At 36.2% G+C, this 17,260-nt stretch overlaps 2 protein-coding genes across 2 annotated transcripts; one reads left to right on the forward strand and one right to left on the reverse strand.

Moving 5' to 3' along the window:
- Window positions 1–1,318: 1,318 nt before the first annotated feature.
- LOC130745279 (aspartyl protease AED3-like) lies at window positions 1,319–5,749 on the reverse strand. The gene is made up of 3 exons (XM_057597450.1): window positions 5,258–5,749; window positions 2,246–2,720; window positions 1,319–2,008 (listed from the first exon to the last, which is right to left on the reverse strand). Exons 1-3 carry the CDS (start codon window positions 5,717–5,719, stop codon window positions 1,644–1,646), a joined length of 1,302 nt encoding a protein of 433 aa, XP_057453433.1. The 5' UTR covers window positions 5,720–5,749; the 3' UTR covers window positions 1,319–1,643.
- A 10,516-nt stretch (window positions 5,750–16,265) lies between these two features.
- LOC130742473 (putative calcium-binding protein CML19) lies at window positions 16,266–16,969 on the forward strand. The gene has a single exon (XM_057594579.1). It carries the CDS (start codon window positions 16,402–16,404, stop codon window positions 16,840–16,842), a length of 441 nt encoding a protein of 146 aa, XP_057450562.1. The 5' UTR covers window positions 16,266–16,401; the 3' UTR covers window positions 16,843–16,969.
- Window positions 16,970–17,260: the final 291 nt, after the last annotated feature.

Here is a 17,260-nt window from a genome sequence, read left to right on the forward strand (position 1 = left end):
CATCCGACTACTTAGGGCCTGTTTGGTTCTGCGTCTGGGAGAGCTAGAATCACGTCCTGTTGGCAAAACGTGGATCTGTGATATTTTTTCATGTTTGGGTGAAAATATCAAACTCACGTTTAACCTTCTAGACTCACGTCCCCTTGAAGCTCGTCCTTGTTGCTTCTGCGTCTCCTCTAATCGATTCAAAGACTCAATTATGAACAAAAATAAAGTTTTCCCTCATTGCCCATTCTCTGCACAAATTTTTCTGCAACTTTTTTCTTTCTTTCCATGGTTATGGCGGTGGGGGGCTATGGTGAGATGGTGGGTCCCGCACTTAATAATATTTATAAAATAGTAATTTTTCAAGTTGTAATAAAATATAATGTCAGTACATATATACCAATCCTTAATGATATGTGTGTCTCTCTCAAGCCAAGATACGTGTCTCTTACTTTTCCTATTTATGAATGTCTCTTAATGATATTTGCTTGTATGTTAATTTGATAATTATTATTGTCCAATTCATATCATTTGGAAGTTTTTAGTAGTATATATACATTCACATATTGTTCTTGGGCAGGGAAGGATTGGAGAGAAAGAAATTTTCATGTAGCTGGGTGCCTTTGAATATTGTCGCAGCTCCATGTTCCTGTGCCTTTGTAAAAGTTTTTAGTAGTATGCATTCATATATTATTATTAATTTAATGAAATTAATTTTAATATCATTCATATATATATATATATTAATTAATTTATTGAATTTAAATTTTAAATTAACTCATACTAATATAAAGTTGAAAAAATGATGCAAGCCTTATATAATGATTTAAGTATTCATACCCATTTTGGTCATTATACAATCAAAATCAAATCAAATCAAGGTTATCCAAACAAAATTCTACTACGAAAATCAATTCCTGATAAATGTATCCAAACATAAATCACATCACTCAAATTCACGTTTACCAGATCCAATTCAGTCCAGATCCAATTCTGCTCAAATCCAATTCTGCTAACGCTGATCCAAACACACACTTAGGATGAATTCATGTTTGTTGAATAACTTGTACCAGCTTATTACTAGCAGAGGATAAGCCTAGCTTAGTTCATAAAATTGTACTTTATTCTTGTAGTTTTGTGTTATTTCTACTCTTATTTTGTTACTAAAGGTTAAAACTATAGTGGAAAAAAAATTGTTACTAGGTTTTAATCTTTAAAGATTATGTGAAAATTAGATAAATTTAGGTTTCTGCAATTTTGCACAAATTTTTTCTTGTGTATAATAAATGAATCCGAAAGTGAAATGGAAATTAAGTGGAAAATATTATAAATATGAACGCATGAATCATAACAAGTTTATTATATGACCCGTGAACGTGAACTTGCACAGTTTCGTCAATTCAATCAACTTGAATTAAAATTAAAGACATAAGAACTACAGGTATATAAACCCGTGACTCGATCACACAAACCACTATAAGGCTACAAATACAACTGAATTTCCGAAAGACAAAGATATAGTAGCTCAAAATCTTCTATGTAGTTAGCAATAAAACCCAACCCGGCAAAAGGAGATGAAACAATATTAATTGTTTCTAATTCCACTTTGACAAGATTATTAATGTTGTTGTGACCAATTGAGGAAGAAGAATCACTGATTAAGTGCAAAGCTCACGAGCAACGCCAAGCCTGGAGTTGGGCACGTCGTAGAGCACGCGGTGGTTTTGTTGCTGCATGTTGGCTATCACGTTCAGCACTGAGTTCACGTTATCTGGTGCCCCCGCCATGGCCAGGCAAGTGGTGCTGCCGGCAGTGCTATGTATGAGGAGGTTGTCTTGTGGCAGTGTCACATTCATGCCTGAGAAAATCAATGTTATTGTAGGTGCAACTATTGGGACTGTGTAGCAAGTGTCAAACCCTCCTAGGGTTGTCACTGTGAGGTTTGCCTTTCCTCCAACTCTTCGCCGGAACTCATCTCTAACCGCCACATAAGCCGGTGCAGCAAGTCGGGTGTACACCGTACCTTAACAAAAGATATAAAAAATCCATGGTCAATATTGGTCATTATAAGTGCTGGAATAATTCACTTTGATACTCTTTTTTTAACATTTTGATTGTCTGAAATTTACGCAGATCCTACTAAATTGGAAGGGGATTTCATATTTTTAGTGGACCGTACATAAATTTCAATCAATCAATAACACAACGGTGAAAAAAAAATGTGTTAAAGTGAGTAACATGTTAATCGGATCTTTCTTACCGGAATCAAAGATGGTGCCAGCTCCGGTGGTCGGGTTGAACGCGAGTGCTGCGGGAGGGATATCAACGATTTTCCGGCCAACCCTAATGGCAACCAAATTGACATAGTAGAGTGATGGTCTTCTAGGATTCTTGAGGAGAGGGGTGAACTTGATCCTCAAGGGCTGAGCCACCGGCCCAAGTCTCAATGACCCAGAGAAGTTAAGTGATTTGAAGCTGGGCAAGCAGTAAGAGAATGTGGACTTGTACAAATTTTGGGTCTGGGATAACAGTGATAATGGGCCTCGGCCCAGGCCCAACAGACCCTGTGGTGGGTTAGAGGACCCAGTTGTTTTTGCAACGCACCCAAAGGTGTAGCTAGGAACAGGGTCAGTTGCTAAGGTAACTGTGTCTTGGGCTAAGTTAGCTGCTATGCTGGAGCTACCATAGGTGAAGTTGAAGTTGCACGCGCTGACACCGCAACTGGGGTTTGGTACCTGAAAATGTTTACATCACACTACGTTAGAAAAAGTTTGCTTTAGAAAATTCCAAAGTCTCGTGACCCCTTTGCCTGCAATGAACATGATAAACTGCACCTAGCTATGGAGGTTTTGGATTCATGGCTTGTAGCACATGCAAGTCAACCCCACCCACAATGGGACAAGGGGTTGCAGGTTTCAAAGCAATGAAATGATAAGAAAGAGTGTTGCTGGAGTCCTTCTTGTTTTGAAACTAACGAGGGATAGCAACATATTCTTTTAAAAACATATTTCAACACAATTTTTTATGATTGATTTAGTTTTTTAAAGAAAAATATGGCAACTCTTTAAAAAGTAAAATAATTATGATGAGTATTTTAGAGTGTGGTCTTTGAAAAACAATCATAATGAGCGTTTTACAGTCCTTCTACGTCAAGAAAAGTTACAAGCTAAGAGCAACTCCAACCCTTGGTTCCTTATCTGGTTTCTTAACACACTATTCTGCATTATTCTGCACTATTCCTGTGGGCCCGTACTGCCACATCAGACTTAAGAAACCCCTAAGGAACTTATCCAGATTTTGCTCCAACCCATGGTTTCTTAAATTACTATTTGAAGGGTCCCACCCGTGTCCCACCATACAACATAAATTAATAATATTTATTTTCACACAATTTAGATTTAAAATTTAATACTAAATCAATTAAAAAATAATTTAATTAATATTTATACGAATTTAATTTAAATTTACTTAATATTTAAAACAAAAGGTAAGAAAACCGGTCAAACCGGTAAATTCAAAAAAATTTTAAAAAAAAGCCCAAACAGGCAGAAAACCGGGTCCAGCCGGTCAAAACCGGTCTGGACCGGTCCCAAACGGTTGGATGACCGGCTAACCCGGTCATCCACTATAAATACTTCCTTATCACTCCCTCCCTCATAACCCTAGCGCCGTTCCCCTTTCTTCTTCCTCTTCTCTTCTTTTCTTCTTCCTCTTCTCTTCTTCCACACCGGCTCCTCACCGCCTCCTCACCGCCACCAAACCCTCCTCACCGCCTCCTCACCGCCACCAAACACCCACAACCTCAAACAAAACCCACCTCTCCGCCCCCAAACACCCACAACCACAACCAAAACCACCTCACCGCCACCAAACAACCTTCACCGCCACCAAACCCGCCTCACCGCCTCCTCATCGCCACCAAACACCCACCACCGCAACCAAAACTTACCCCAGCCGCCACCAAAGCTTCAATCTGGACCCAAATCGCCCCTCAAGCACTGGATCGGAGACATGCAGGCCTTCTTCAAGCGCCACCCTCCGCCACCGCCACAAGATCGCCCCTCAAGCACATGCAGGCCTTCTACAAGCTTCTGTAATTTTTTTTTTCATTTTTCTTTGTAAAAATTTAATCTTCTGAAGCTTTGTAATTATTTTCTATTTTTATTGTTTGAATAAAATTGTAGGTAGTTCATGCAATCTGTTTCTACTATTTCTTCCCTCTGAAATCTGTTGGAAGTGAATGTGAGAGAAAGTATGATATTTTAATTAAGAAACTGATAAAGCAGAGTTGCTTGCAGAAGCAACTCTGACCACTTTTCCTTAGCAAAGGAACCGTAAGGAACCCTGCTCCAATGGGTAAGAAACTGGCCCTTAGTTTCTTAGCACCTCCAACCTGGTTAAGAAACCAGCGTTGGAGTTGCTCTAAGGAGTAAGAACCATTGGGCCAAGTGAGTTTGTGCAAGCAAAGATCTTTTTGAGCCAGAGAAAAAGAAATCATCATTGTTTGTCAATTAACACAATTTTTTATGTACTGCACAGACAATTGCAATGTACAGGTCACTGGTCACATGATTCTTAGTTGATTTTTTAGATAAAATATGACAAAAGCTAGTACAACAAGATGCTATTTGAGGAATTAAGATAAAAAATGTTATATTTAAATAGTTATTTTTTATTCTTCATGACAAGATCATAAAATATTACTGGTACAATTGTTATATATTGCTTGATTCTTGATTAGCATAACAACATCTCTGAATTCATTTTTAAAATTACTTTTCCCCAAAAGTGAAAGCCTATTTCAAACTCAATTAGTTCTACAAGCTCTATTTGAGTTAACTAAATATGTTAGCTTACTCCAAAAAATGTTATCTTCCAAAATCCAAATCGAATATCATATGCATATGCAGAGTTGTGTAGAGTGAAAAAACTTTTTTAATCAACCTTATTTCAGATTTTCCTATTAACTCATCAAAAGTACTTGGAGGCCGGAGCAATGATAAGTCATCAAATCAAAATGTTTAAAAAAAAAGAGAATCATGGGAGGTAAAGAAAATTGGCAATTGGGCATAATTTTATTTTTTGGTTTTCCACCTATTCATGGCATGGAAGCCATCCTGACAATGACATCATGGCTTTTGGCCTTCGGGTTCTTTCTAGTCATGAAATATGGCGCGTGAAACACACGCGTAAATTCAGAACAGAGAAAAATTAGAAAGCAAAGACAAGTTAGTTCAGTTCAGTTCAGTTCAGTTCAGTTCAAAATTATCACCTGTTTACACTCAGCAGCAGCACATCCCACACTCTTGAAAGTGGTGGACTTTTCAGGAGCAAACAAGGCAGAAGAGCAACCATCACAACCAGAGCAAGGAACCCAAGCAGCATCATTGCTAGTGTCCATGGCCATGAGCAATGTTTGAGGTGGATTTCCAATTTTGGCCCTCACAATGTATGTTGGGCTCTGTATGATCTGTCTCCCTGAGGCAATGGGCACAATGGACCTTCCAGCCACCAAGCTGACAAGGAACTGAACCCTTGTTATGTCCTTGGCCTGCATTTGGAGTACACTCTCTTCCCATGAGAGTGGCTTTGGTGGCCTGAATGGGGAACATGGGCTAAACACATGGAACACTTGCAGGGTTGAGCCATGATCATGGGAATCACATTTGGGGTAGGTGAGACCTTGGACTAGGGAGGAGAGGAACAGGAACAAGAGTGAGAGTGTGGTCTTCATGGCTAGGATTTTTGGTGCTTTCCCTAGACTACTACTCAGTGCCTATATATAGAAAAAATATATATAAGATTGTGAGAATTTTTTATTTTTTATTTTTTGTGCTGAAGATTTTTGGGGGTATGTGGGGGGTAGGAAGGGTATGGGGGTCGCTCAGTGGTATTAGCATAGTGGGAGAGAACAGACTGTACTCCATTTCGTTTTGTAAGCACTAAGCCTAAATCCTATTTCATATATTCAATATGGAAATCACACCTTACATTATGTATTGTGATTTTGGACTTTTTTTTCCAATGGGTGATACATAAACCATTATGAGTGTGGAACACTCACTTTTGTGGTGGTTCTATAAACCATCACATACTAAAAAGATTAAGAAAGAAAACGAACATAAAACATGTTTTGTGACAGTTAAAAAATATCATAAATGTGAGTTTACTAGATATTTGTTACCATGGGTGGTTTGCAGATGTTTTTTATTTTTTTTATTTTGGGTAAAATAATTATACTGCTAGACATTCGAGAGTTGTTAGCTCAGGATTGGACAGTTTCCTTGGTTTGGGTGCCTCGTGAAGGGAATGCTTCAACAGACTGGATCGCGCAACAAGGAGTATTGTCACCCCCTAGTGGCTCGCGCCTCGCGGATTGTGGATTCTCCCAACTCAGAACCTGAAGTTCTGAAGAATTCTTTAGGTGTTCCTTAGTTTTTCTTTCTTGTTATTGTTAATTTTCCGAAGCATAAAAATATTTATCAATTTAAAATTATAATCTATCAATTTAAATAAACATACTAGTATTGATTTAAATTCAACATTAACATATATTTAGATTAACCCAACTGGTTAATTTAGTGGAGCATGGCAGAGTCTTGTATCTGACAGGTTGTAGGTTCGAACCCTCACAAATCCCTTTTGGAGTGAGATAAATGTAAGTCTTTGTAGATTCTGATGTTGTTCTGTCCTAAGCATGACAATTATGGAATTTAATTATCATTGGAGAAGGCTTAGTTGGGTGTTGTTAGCAACTATCTATGATATTATTCTTGAATGACAAGCTATGAGATGCATTTCTGATTCTCTTTGGGGACCTCGTGCCTTACTCCTTGTGTGGGATCCAAGCTTGTTGGAAGGAGTGCCTTATTGTAGTTAGGAATTTTTCTAGCACTTTGAGAAGATTAAAAGGGTGCGATTTTGTGAATGGAGCCCTTCTTCCTGGGGGAGATTGTTTTTAAAGAAGATACAAAAATGATATTTTTATCTCAATCTAAGCTTAACTTCTAAGATGAGTTCTTCATCTCAATTTCAATTTTATTTTTGAAAGAAACCATCAAGAGGAGATCTTTATTTTACCTAAGTTTGGATTCTTAAAAAAGCGAACCACTCAGCTCATTTAACCGAGCAACGTTTGAGTACTCTATATCAGCCAAAAATGTAAAATGTAGGCATGATATGTAACTATTCATCTCAAAATGTATTTTACTTGTTTATCTGAACATTTTATTGCTGAACTCAGCATTTTTTAATGTTCATCTCGAGATTTATTTATAATCCATGTCAGGTTGGGGCTCCTATTCTAGTGGCCTCAAATGCTCCTACCTGCCAAGCTATCATGGTTGATGGTCAGGCATACAACCAGCCTCAACAATTAGAACAAGTAGAGAATTACAATCAAGATTAGAGGCTAGAGCATAACTGTCGTTCTTTTAACAAACTAAATAACGATACAAAATTAAGTTGTTAATTAGGACCATGTCAAACTAACTCAACCAAGGTTAAACCCTTATGTCATCTGGCAAACGAATAACTATCTATATGGTTGATCACATCATAAGTTTAAAAGTTTGTCTTGCGTTGTGAGTAACTCGTGAGTAACTCAAACAATTCATTTGCTCTTTATTATTTTTTTAGACTTTAAAGTTTCTCTATTATCTTGAGCTGATTTGAGCGTCAAAATATCTTTTACGTGTACTACATCGTTATACTCCCCACCATGTTCAATTGTTCATTTCCGGCTCCACCACGCATCTAGCCGGACACCACACACGCTTCACCTTGCTCGAGTTGTTCAAAGATCAATTTATCCAATTGATTAAAACCAATTTTAATTTGCAAATAAAATACTTTGCTCTTAAAATTATACTACTATTATAATTAAATTTAAAATTTAAAGACCAGGTAGGTTGTGGGCGAGGTAGTGGGAGAAGATTTAATACATACCTTTTAGTATATGCTTTCCAAGATAGTTGCTGAATCATTTTGGCTCACAGGATATCTGTCTGTCAACTAACCAACTAGTTATGATAAATAAATGCTTAATATATAATAGTGAATATTTTAATTTAGAGTGTCAAGTATGACAGGAAGTGGAATTAATCAAAAGATACACACAATTTGTAAGTTATGGGGTGAGAAAAACTGTTTTGCTTTCCAGAAGCATTGATGAAGTGCTCTGTAGTTGTCAAGGCAGAAAAATTAAATATGACCCAAATGTGGGTATGTTATGTAGAAGTTGGACCATAATGCACTCCAGGATTATTTTAATCACTTTTCAGAAAATCCATTACTAGTTTCTCCTCAGTTTTTAACTGTATTAACAAGAGAAATTTACTATTAATTATCTCTAGTTTTTACAAATGTTCTTAGGAAGGAATAACATGAGTTGATATATTCAGGTAATTCCTCACAAGAATACAAAGCAAAACCAGAGCCGTAATTTCAGCTGAATTGCTCTGTCCTTTTTGGCTCTGTTCTTAAATTTACCTTCACGGGTGGTATTTGTATGTTTCTGCTATTTCTTGACCACATATAGTAAGTACAATTGTAGCATGGCATTAATTATATTTTTTTGGTTGCTTGATTATTACAAATCATTGTGTAAGTAAAATCAAACCTACAACAGAGATTGTTAAATTATCAAAGAAATTCATCAGCATGAAATCTCTACAATAAGCTTACTGCTAACAAAAAAAAGTTTTATACTTCCATACTTATTGGCTGATAGTGTGTTTAAAATTTCAAAACTACAGTTTGATAAAAAAAATCATTTTATTCAAATTATAGTTTGAAACTTCTTCACATGCAAAACTCAACTCTACTGAGTTGATTGAGGTACATATTTTGTCCTGAGGATTTTAGTGTTAATGAATAGGTGATATATATGATTTTTTTTAAACGTATTATGTACACCTTCTTTTCTTACTCATCCGCCACTAACGGCAAGTGTCGCTGATGTTGCTGTCAAAAATAAGGCACACGCATCTCATTTGTTTTTTCATTCTAGGTTTCAACTTTCAACCCTGACATTTAAGCTTAGTGCCCTGATTCTATAGGCATGCAATTTCAGTGCCGGTGGGCCAAGCTCTAAGTTTACTGTGCTGACCGACATACGCTATGCAAGGTGCCAAGGTGTGAGAACTGGGAATATGCTAATGAGGACATGCCTGATCTATACTTTTTTATTTATCAGAATTTATCTATGTTTGTATTGTCAAATGGGAAATTGGGAATATACTAGGGATAGTATTTTGTTATGATTAATTAACAAATTAGTTACAACTGTAACAGCCAGGATAGTATTTCCTCACTAACTGTAACAGCCAGGATAGTATTTTGTTATGATTAATTAACAAATTAGTTACAACTAACAACTAATTCTCCTATTCACATATGAGTGATATGGTTACTTCAGGTTCTGGCTCACCATAACATAGGTCGTACGCATCGTTACGCATGGAGGAGGCGACGACGCGTGTGCCACACATGGACTGGGTGAGACCCCTCATTGCAATAGGGGCCCGCCCATAGCCGTCAAAGGGCGATTGGGATCTTAAGGCAACAGGCGATTAGAGATGATGCGCAGGGGACAGAACTTGAGGGATAGAAAACAACTGCCATAGGGTGGGCGAGTGAATATAAGGGATGTTGGGCCGAGAGTAGCAAGGCTCAAACAACCCAATTAACTTGGTTCTTAGGGTTTCCTTTCACCCCTATAAAAGGGAACACTTGTGCCTTGAGACAAGACTCAATGCAAGTGTCACTCACTTTTGAATGAAGAGTGAAAAAATTAATGCAATTGGGTCCGGCCGTTCAATACCAATTAGTCCCAAAATGATTAGACCCCTGAAGTAGATTTGTTCAAGAAGGTGGATATTCTGAGTAATCATAATTGTTTTTGCTTTAATCATAAATTAGCCCTTATATGCAAAACAGCACTATTATTTCCAACGTAGGACCCCCAGAAAATTGGACTAAATCATAAAATAAATAAAAAATTGTTCTGAAACCAACTAGCTTCGGTCGGTATCATGAATTCAAAATTCCAAAAGCTTACCCCCTAACCACATATAGACACCCACTAAGTGAACAATTAAGTGATGTACTTGATTTATACTTTTTTTTTTTGATAAGCCACTTGATATATACTATAAGTCATTAATTTTAATATTAGATGTGATCGAGATCTTGATAAGAATAAATTAAAGTTTGATAACTGGAAACACGTGAATACAGAAAGATCTTTGAAATGATTCTCTTCAAGGCTGTTTTCTTCATTTTACTTTGTAATCTCTAGATGAAACCGTAGTGCAGTCAAGCTCACATAATCTTAGGACCAAGATAATCGTATTTACATGTGATTTCACTATTGTGAGTGGTACTTCATGTTCACCATTTTGGATTGATGCCAGCTAAAATGACATTATTGAGTTTTTGAGTGGTATTCTATATGTGCCTATTATGGGATCCAAATTCTATGTCACCTTTTTTTTTAATAAATCTCAGTTTCATTAATTAAAAATTGACACATTCTTTTTACGTAATCATGATAACAAAGAGGTATATGAAATTTTAAATAGCATAAACATTTTATTGATGCATGGTAAGGGGTTGAGACAAGTCAAGAAGATGAAATGAGAATCTCAATATAGAATAATGTTATGTTCACACCTCTAAGATGAGATAAAGAGAGGTGGAGGAGAAGAAAAATAGGAAAAAAAAAAATAAGAAAAAAAAAGTATGAGATGTGATATATGATAAGAGGAGAGACATAAAAATAAAAATGAGTGGAAATGAAGTGTTTAGAAAATGAGGTGTGTATATATCATTGTTGCTCAATATAAGCTTCAAATTTTTCAAAAGACAACCCCTGGTTAGTTGAGGTGACCCAACGATTACTTGATTGGTTTTGGACTTTTATAAATTTTGTCTGTTTCGGATTAAAGGGGGCAGTTTTAACTTTTAAGTTTTAACTATATAACTTTGAGACCAAATCAGCCTTTTAAACCCTCTAACTATTTCACATGTGAGCGCTGAGCCACTAATAAATGTTACTTTTCTAACTAAGTTAGAACTAGTACATCACAATTATCCACATGAAATCATCCAACCAAAGAAACAAAAAAATATGTTGAAATCACATAATGACGTGATGTGATAATTTCTTTAGTCACTTTCACCTGGAGTAGCAATGATGTGTGTGGTGACATTCAAGAATAACTTGCTAAAGTTAAAGGACATTTGAAAATAACCTAGCTAGCTGCTCAATCGCCCGATCACAATATATCTGAGATTCAAGTAAAGGTTTATTTGCGTGGAAGAGATTGACAAAAACAAGAAAAGTGAACTCAATGCCAGAGAATTTTCAGTGGGAAGCGGTTAAGCGATCATTTGAGATTAGACAATTGAAGAAAAAAGCTCGGAACAACATGGAAAAATCTGGTGGAGACCAACGACGAAAATCTTGCCCAAACATAGGGAAGCATCCTAGGTCAAAGTGTCAAACGACTAACTAAGATAAGAAAAACTTTAAAAGAACGGTTAGTTGAAGTTTATTGTTTTCTTGAAAATTCATTGAATAAATATCAGTGATGTACATTGATTGGGGGAAGCCGACCAAATGACCCGGGGAGGTGTTGATTGAGGAGGGAGCGGTGGAAGTTTGAGCTGAGGAGAGACGGGGTAACTTCTGACACTGGCAGGGTGGAAGTGTAGGGGTCTGAGCACAGTGGGTGAGCCCTGGAGGGGTTCCTGCAATAGCACGTTGATGCCTAAGTTAGTTCATGAACCATGTTTGGAAATCTCTAAGTTAAGATGAGTGAATACCTATCTTGAGCCCTCACGAAAGGGGCCTTATATACCTGTACTGGGACGTTAGGGTAGCTCCAGGTAGTGTCATTATTGCCTAGACTCCATGTACATCTCTGTTGTTGGATCCCTCTTGAGATATTGCGGTTAGCAGAGGTCTGACGGTCAGGGGTGCCAAGTTAGCTGCGAATAAGCCTCGAGCCTCGTCCCTAGTCTCTACAATTAACCCATAGGGTCAGTGATATGACGGTTGAGGTGAACCAGATCTTGTCTTCGACTGGTGCTATCTTGATCTGGTTCGTAAGGCCCCATGCTTTCGGTCGAGCCAGATCGACTGGCATAGGACCGCAGTCGGGGACCTGCGTGACCGGCCAATGGTGTGGTCGGTCTTCGGGGTTCCCGGAACAGTAGTCCTCTAGCTCTAGTCCACAAGGGTTGTGGTCCGTAGGCCCATGGTAGTGACCCAGTCGAATTGAAAAGAAAAAAAAAATCAATCTCAAATCCAAATATTACTATTAAAACTGATTTAATTTTAACCAATTCATAATAGTGGCTGAGGGCTTTAACTTTCACAAAAATAAAAATATGTAATGAAGGATAAGTAATTAGAGAATTCGAGAATTGAGAATTGTTGTGATTGTCTGATTGAGTCAAAGTAAAGTAATTAAACAGAGGTTTTCGAACGTCACAATTGTTTCAATGTTGTCTGTTTCTACCTTTTGCTCTTTCATAATCTCTCCACAAACTCGTTTTCCCTCTTTCACAAAAAAAAACAGAGACAAAAAGACCCACAATAGAAAAAGAGTGCAAGTATGCATGATGCATATACAATGGGTCAAATCCTCTTTCTTTATTGGTATATATAGTATAATTTTTACCTCAAAAAAATATATAGTATAATTATTTTTTAGAAAGGTAGTATCATTGTATACAAAAAAAAATTATTTAAAGGGACCTAAACCAAAGGACTCTAATTTTAGAGGGACCAAAAACGTATTTAAGCCTTAATTTTACTATTACTTTGATTATCAGTTTTATAATATTTAATAATAACCATTTCTAAGAGTTACATTTTTTAGTATCAAAGTTTCTAAAAAACTTGCGTTGTTATTGTTTTATTTTAAATTGAATTGATTAGTTGTTTCATGACTTTAGAAACGTTTCTATGTTCTAATATAGGTGTTTGCTATGGTACCTTAACCCAAATCAAGGTATGGTACCCAAAATGAGATAATTCAATAATAAAGAAGTATGTACAAGTTATAATTTTGATGTTATTTTATCGTAATGATGCAACGTTTCATTCTTAGAGACATGAGATTTGTAAGTTGTGTTTTTTAGGCTTTGTTCATCAATCAATCATGACCATTTTGCACGCATCTCAACCATCATCGTTCATCTCTACAACTAAACCATTTTTCATTAAAAAACAAATTTCATGAGATGAAATTAATTAAATAGTAAAACGAAATGAGAAAATGTAAAATTTATATAAAACACTATAATAATCATCTATTAAATTACTTAATGCGGGTACCATACCCAAAATATTTTATGGGTACTACAAAATTTACCTCTAATATATATATGACAATTTTTCTTTCATTTGGATGATATACACAATATAAAACGAGGGTGGGAGTGGGAGTGAGAGTGTGCTCGTGAAGGAAAGAGAGTTTAAGACCATTTTGAGATACCCAATGGTTTTTATTGTGGAATTCAAGGTTTTAATGCACTATGAAGGTCGTGAGTCCAAAGTTCTCAAAACCCACTCTAAATTCGAAGGTTTAATCTCATGATTCTATCTCATGTCTTATTGTAATTTCTTGTGAAATACAATATTCATTTATCTTCATAAATATTATCTATTCAATTTATTTAATACAATAAAGAGGAAAAGATAACTATCTTTTTTTGACAGTGAAACAGATAGATACTTAATTTTTTGGGGAAATCAATTTCGTCAAAACAAAAACCTTTCTTTTTCTGGTACCTCACTCTCCCCGAGGACATTAAGGTCCTTGGGAAAATAAGGGTTGGTGTCCAGGGAATAAATGACAAAACTGGGATTTGAACCTGGTATCCCAAAGGTCTGAGCGAGAGGACTAACCACGAGAAGCATGTTTTGTTGGTTTTACTTTAAGTACACAGCCTTAGGAGTTGTCATATGAGGCTTCACCAATTTTATACTCTATTTTGTTGTATACATAAAACTTAAGTTTCAAGATAGACCATTCATTAGTTCCATAACTTGAGTTACATGCACATCTCCTTGTGTATCTCGAGAATTTATTGTACAATTGAACTTGAACGTTGCTATGTTGATATGTATGCTAGAAAATATATCAAGGTACTGATTTCTTACACTATTTTGTTTTGCAGTCATAAGAACGGATAAACCTTGAAAAGGAACGATTCGCACATGAATAATATTAAGACATGAGCTCTAGAAGAGAACGTGAAGATGATAGTTGAACGTACATGTTTTTCACAATTCCTCAAATTCATAGAGGTTCTGGATAACTTCCACATACCATTGAGTCTTTTGGAAGCTCTCCGAAGTGTATATGATGATGAGAAGCATTGTTTCCGACTCAAAAGTGTTGAAGATCCAATTCGTTTGGATTTTGGATTAGAAGATATCCTGCACATCACATGATGGAATTTAGGTAACTATCTAATACAATTTGCATACGTCAATGATATATGCGAACGATCAAGACAGCTCATTTCTATAAACTCACGAAGCTAAAAAGCACACTAATAAATACAAGTTTATATTTGAGAAGCGGTAATGCAAATAGTCAATCCTAATTACAACGTCATGCATATCGAAATTAAGAAATCTGAATGTAGTAGCGTTATCTTCCTCGTTATCACTAAAAAAATTAAAAAATCCTATCATACCCAACCTAATATAGTTTTCCTATTTACCAAAAAAAAAAAGACCCAACCTTAATATACTTAAAAAAAATATGAGCCCACCAAAACTAAAGTCCCAAAAACTCAAACAACAATATACTATGTTTCAAAAAAAAAACAACAATATTGTCGTTGTCTCACTTCGGTCGCTGTGTCTTTCTCTCACTCTCACTCTGGTCGTTGTTGTTGTTGATTCCATTTGCAGCAAAACTTATTGCCCTTTCTGCGTCGTTGGTGTCAATTACTAACGATTCACCCTGTTTTCGCTTCTGCATTGAGCTTGATTCTGAAGGTGCATTGACTAATAACTACTTGCGAATTCCATCAATTTGAAGTCTTGTGATGTGCAGGATATCTTCTATCAGGTGACGCTGTAATTAGGATTGACTATTTGCATTACCGCTTCTCAAATATAAACATGTTTATTGGTGTACCTTTTGGCTTCGTGAGTTTATAGAAATGAACTGTCTTGATCGTTTGCATATATCATTGACCTGGGTAAATTGTATTAGATAGTTACCTGAATTCCATCAATTGGAAGTCATGTGATGTGCAGGATATCTTTTAATCCAAAATCCAAACGAATTGGATTTTCAACATTTTTGAGTTGGAAATAATGCTCCTCATCATCATATACACTCCGGAGAGCTTCCAAAAGACTCAATGGTGTGTGGAAGTTATCCAGAACCTCTCTGAATTTGAGGAATGGTGAAAAACATGTACGTTCAACTATCATCTTCACGTTCTCTTCTAGAGTTCATGTCTTAATATTATTCATGTGCGAATCGTTCCTTTTCAAGGGTTAATTTATTCTTATAACTGCAAAACAAAATAGTGTAAGAAATCAGTGCCTTGATATATTTTCTAGCATACACATCAACATAGCAACGTTCAAGTTCCATTGTACAAGAAATTCTCGAGATACACAAGGAGATGTGCATGTAACTCAAGTTGTGGAACTTATGAATGATCTAATGGTTCAAGAGCTATCTTGAAACTTAAGTTTTATATATACAACAAAATAGAATATAAAATTGGTGAAGCCTCATATGACAACTCCTAAGGCTGTGTACTTAAAGTAAAACCAACAAAACAGGCTTTTGAGGTAAAGTACCTCCAATGAAAAAACATTGAATTTCTAATTGAATGAGGATCTGAAATTTTGTAAGTTATCAATGTATAATTATCAATTTATTATTTCAATTTAATTATAATTCAACAAAATAGTAAGTTTAATTAACTAAGTGGAGAAAATTCTTTATAAGTGGAGGCAAAATAATTTCGGCGAGAAACTTCTTGACACACAAGTCAAGCGGTACCAACACGTCTTTGATTTTACTGGGTGGTAAGCATTCCACCATTCTTTACCTTGTCCTATTTGTCCTTTCATGGCGCGTTACGCCCTCTTCTCTTCACCTTCCTCTCTTGAACATTCCCATATGCCATTAACTTCATGGAAATTGAATTGAATTTTAACACAAATTGCACCACCTTGGGGCCAATCACAACACGAATGCAACACCAACTTTACATCAGAAACAACATATATAAATCATCTCACTCCAACAAGATGTTCAACACACACACACACACAATTAAATCATCTCATCCCATACATATATAATTCACCTTGTGCATAACAAATTCTTAAGTGCTCAATTTCATAGCAACTTAATCATCATTATGAAGATGAACGCAGAATTTGAGCGTGTAATTAAGTATTTTGATGAAGATGGGGATGGTAAGGTATCTCCAACTGAGATTAGAAACAAGGTAGTCATGATGGGAGGTTGTGGTGGTGGTGAGTTTTTGTTTAAGGAATTTGAGATGGCTGTTGAGGAATTGGATTCGGACGGCGACGGCTTGCTGAGTTTGGAAGATTTTGTGGAGCTGATGGAAGGAGCAGGGGAAGATGAGAAGTTGAGGGACTTGAGAGAAGCTTTTGAGATGTATCATGACAAGGAAATGTGTGGGTTCATAACACCCAAGAGCTTGAAAATAATGCTTGGGAAATTGGGAGAATCTAAGTCCTTGGAGGAATGCAGGTTAATGATCAATCACTTTGATTTGAATGGAGATGGCCTGCTTTGCTTTGAAGAGTTCAGAACTATGATGATGCAGTGATGGGGGCTATGTTAATTTATTGGTTCAAATTGTTTGAGGGAGTGGGTTTGATTCATTTTTTATGTACATAGTCCCGAGATTAAATTTTATGGTTACATTACATATGAGAATCACTTATTTAGTTTTATGCTGAGCTCTGTATATTTTTGCTGAGTTTGATGTCTCGTGATCACATTTCATTCTTTTTTTCTCCCCACAAATTTACAAATTTTATTTTTAATTAAATATGTGAAAATGAAAATTTAATTAAAAGTGTAGTGGATAAAGACACGTCAGTTTCAGCCTGCCACTAAGCAAGTTCACCAGAGCTCCGCCCTCCGGCAAAGACTAAATGCAAACTTGCTGCAATCATGGGGATGAGAATCACAATATTTTCCGGCTAGGACCAAACGCAAACAACCCTACAAAGACAAGGACC

The sequence above is a fragment of the Lotus japonicus genome, chromosome 3 (genome assembly GCF_012489685.1).
Source record: "Lotus japonicus ecotype B-129 chromosome 3, LjGifu_v1.2".
In the NCBI taxonomy this organism is placed as follows: Eukaryota; Viridiplantae; Streptophyta; class Magnoliopsida; order Fabales; family Fabaceae; genus Lotus; species Lotus japonicus.

Coding starts and splice junctions, on each gene's coding strand:
- LOC130742473 (XM_057594579.1), top strand. CDS start 16,402: ATGAAGATGAACGCAGAATTTGAGCGTGTAATTAAGTATTTTGATGAA.
- LOC130745279 (XM_057597450.1), bottom strand. CDS start 5,719: ATGAAGACCACACTCTCACTCTTGTTCCTGTTCCTCTCCTCCCTAGTC. Junction 2,721..5,257: donor CTGCTGCTGAGTGTAAACAG/GTGATAATTTTG, acceptor AAACATTTTCAG/GTACCAAACCCCAGTTGCGG. Junction 2,009..2,245: donor TGGCACCATCTTTGATTCCG/GTAAGAAAGATC, acceptor TCTTTTGTTAAG/GTACGGTGTACACCCGACTT.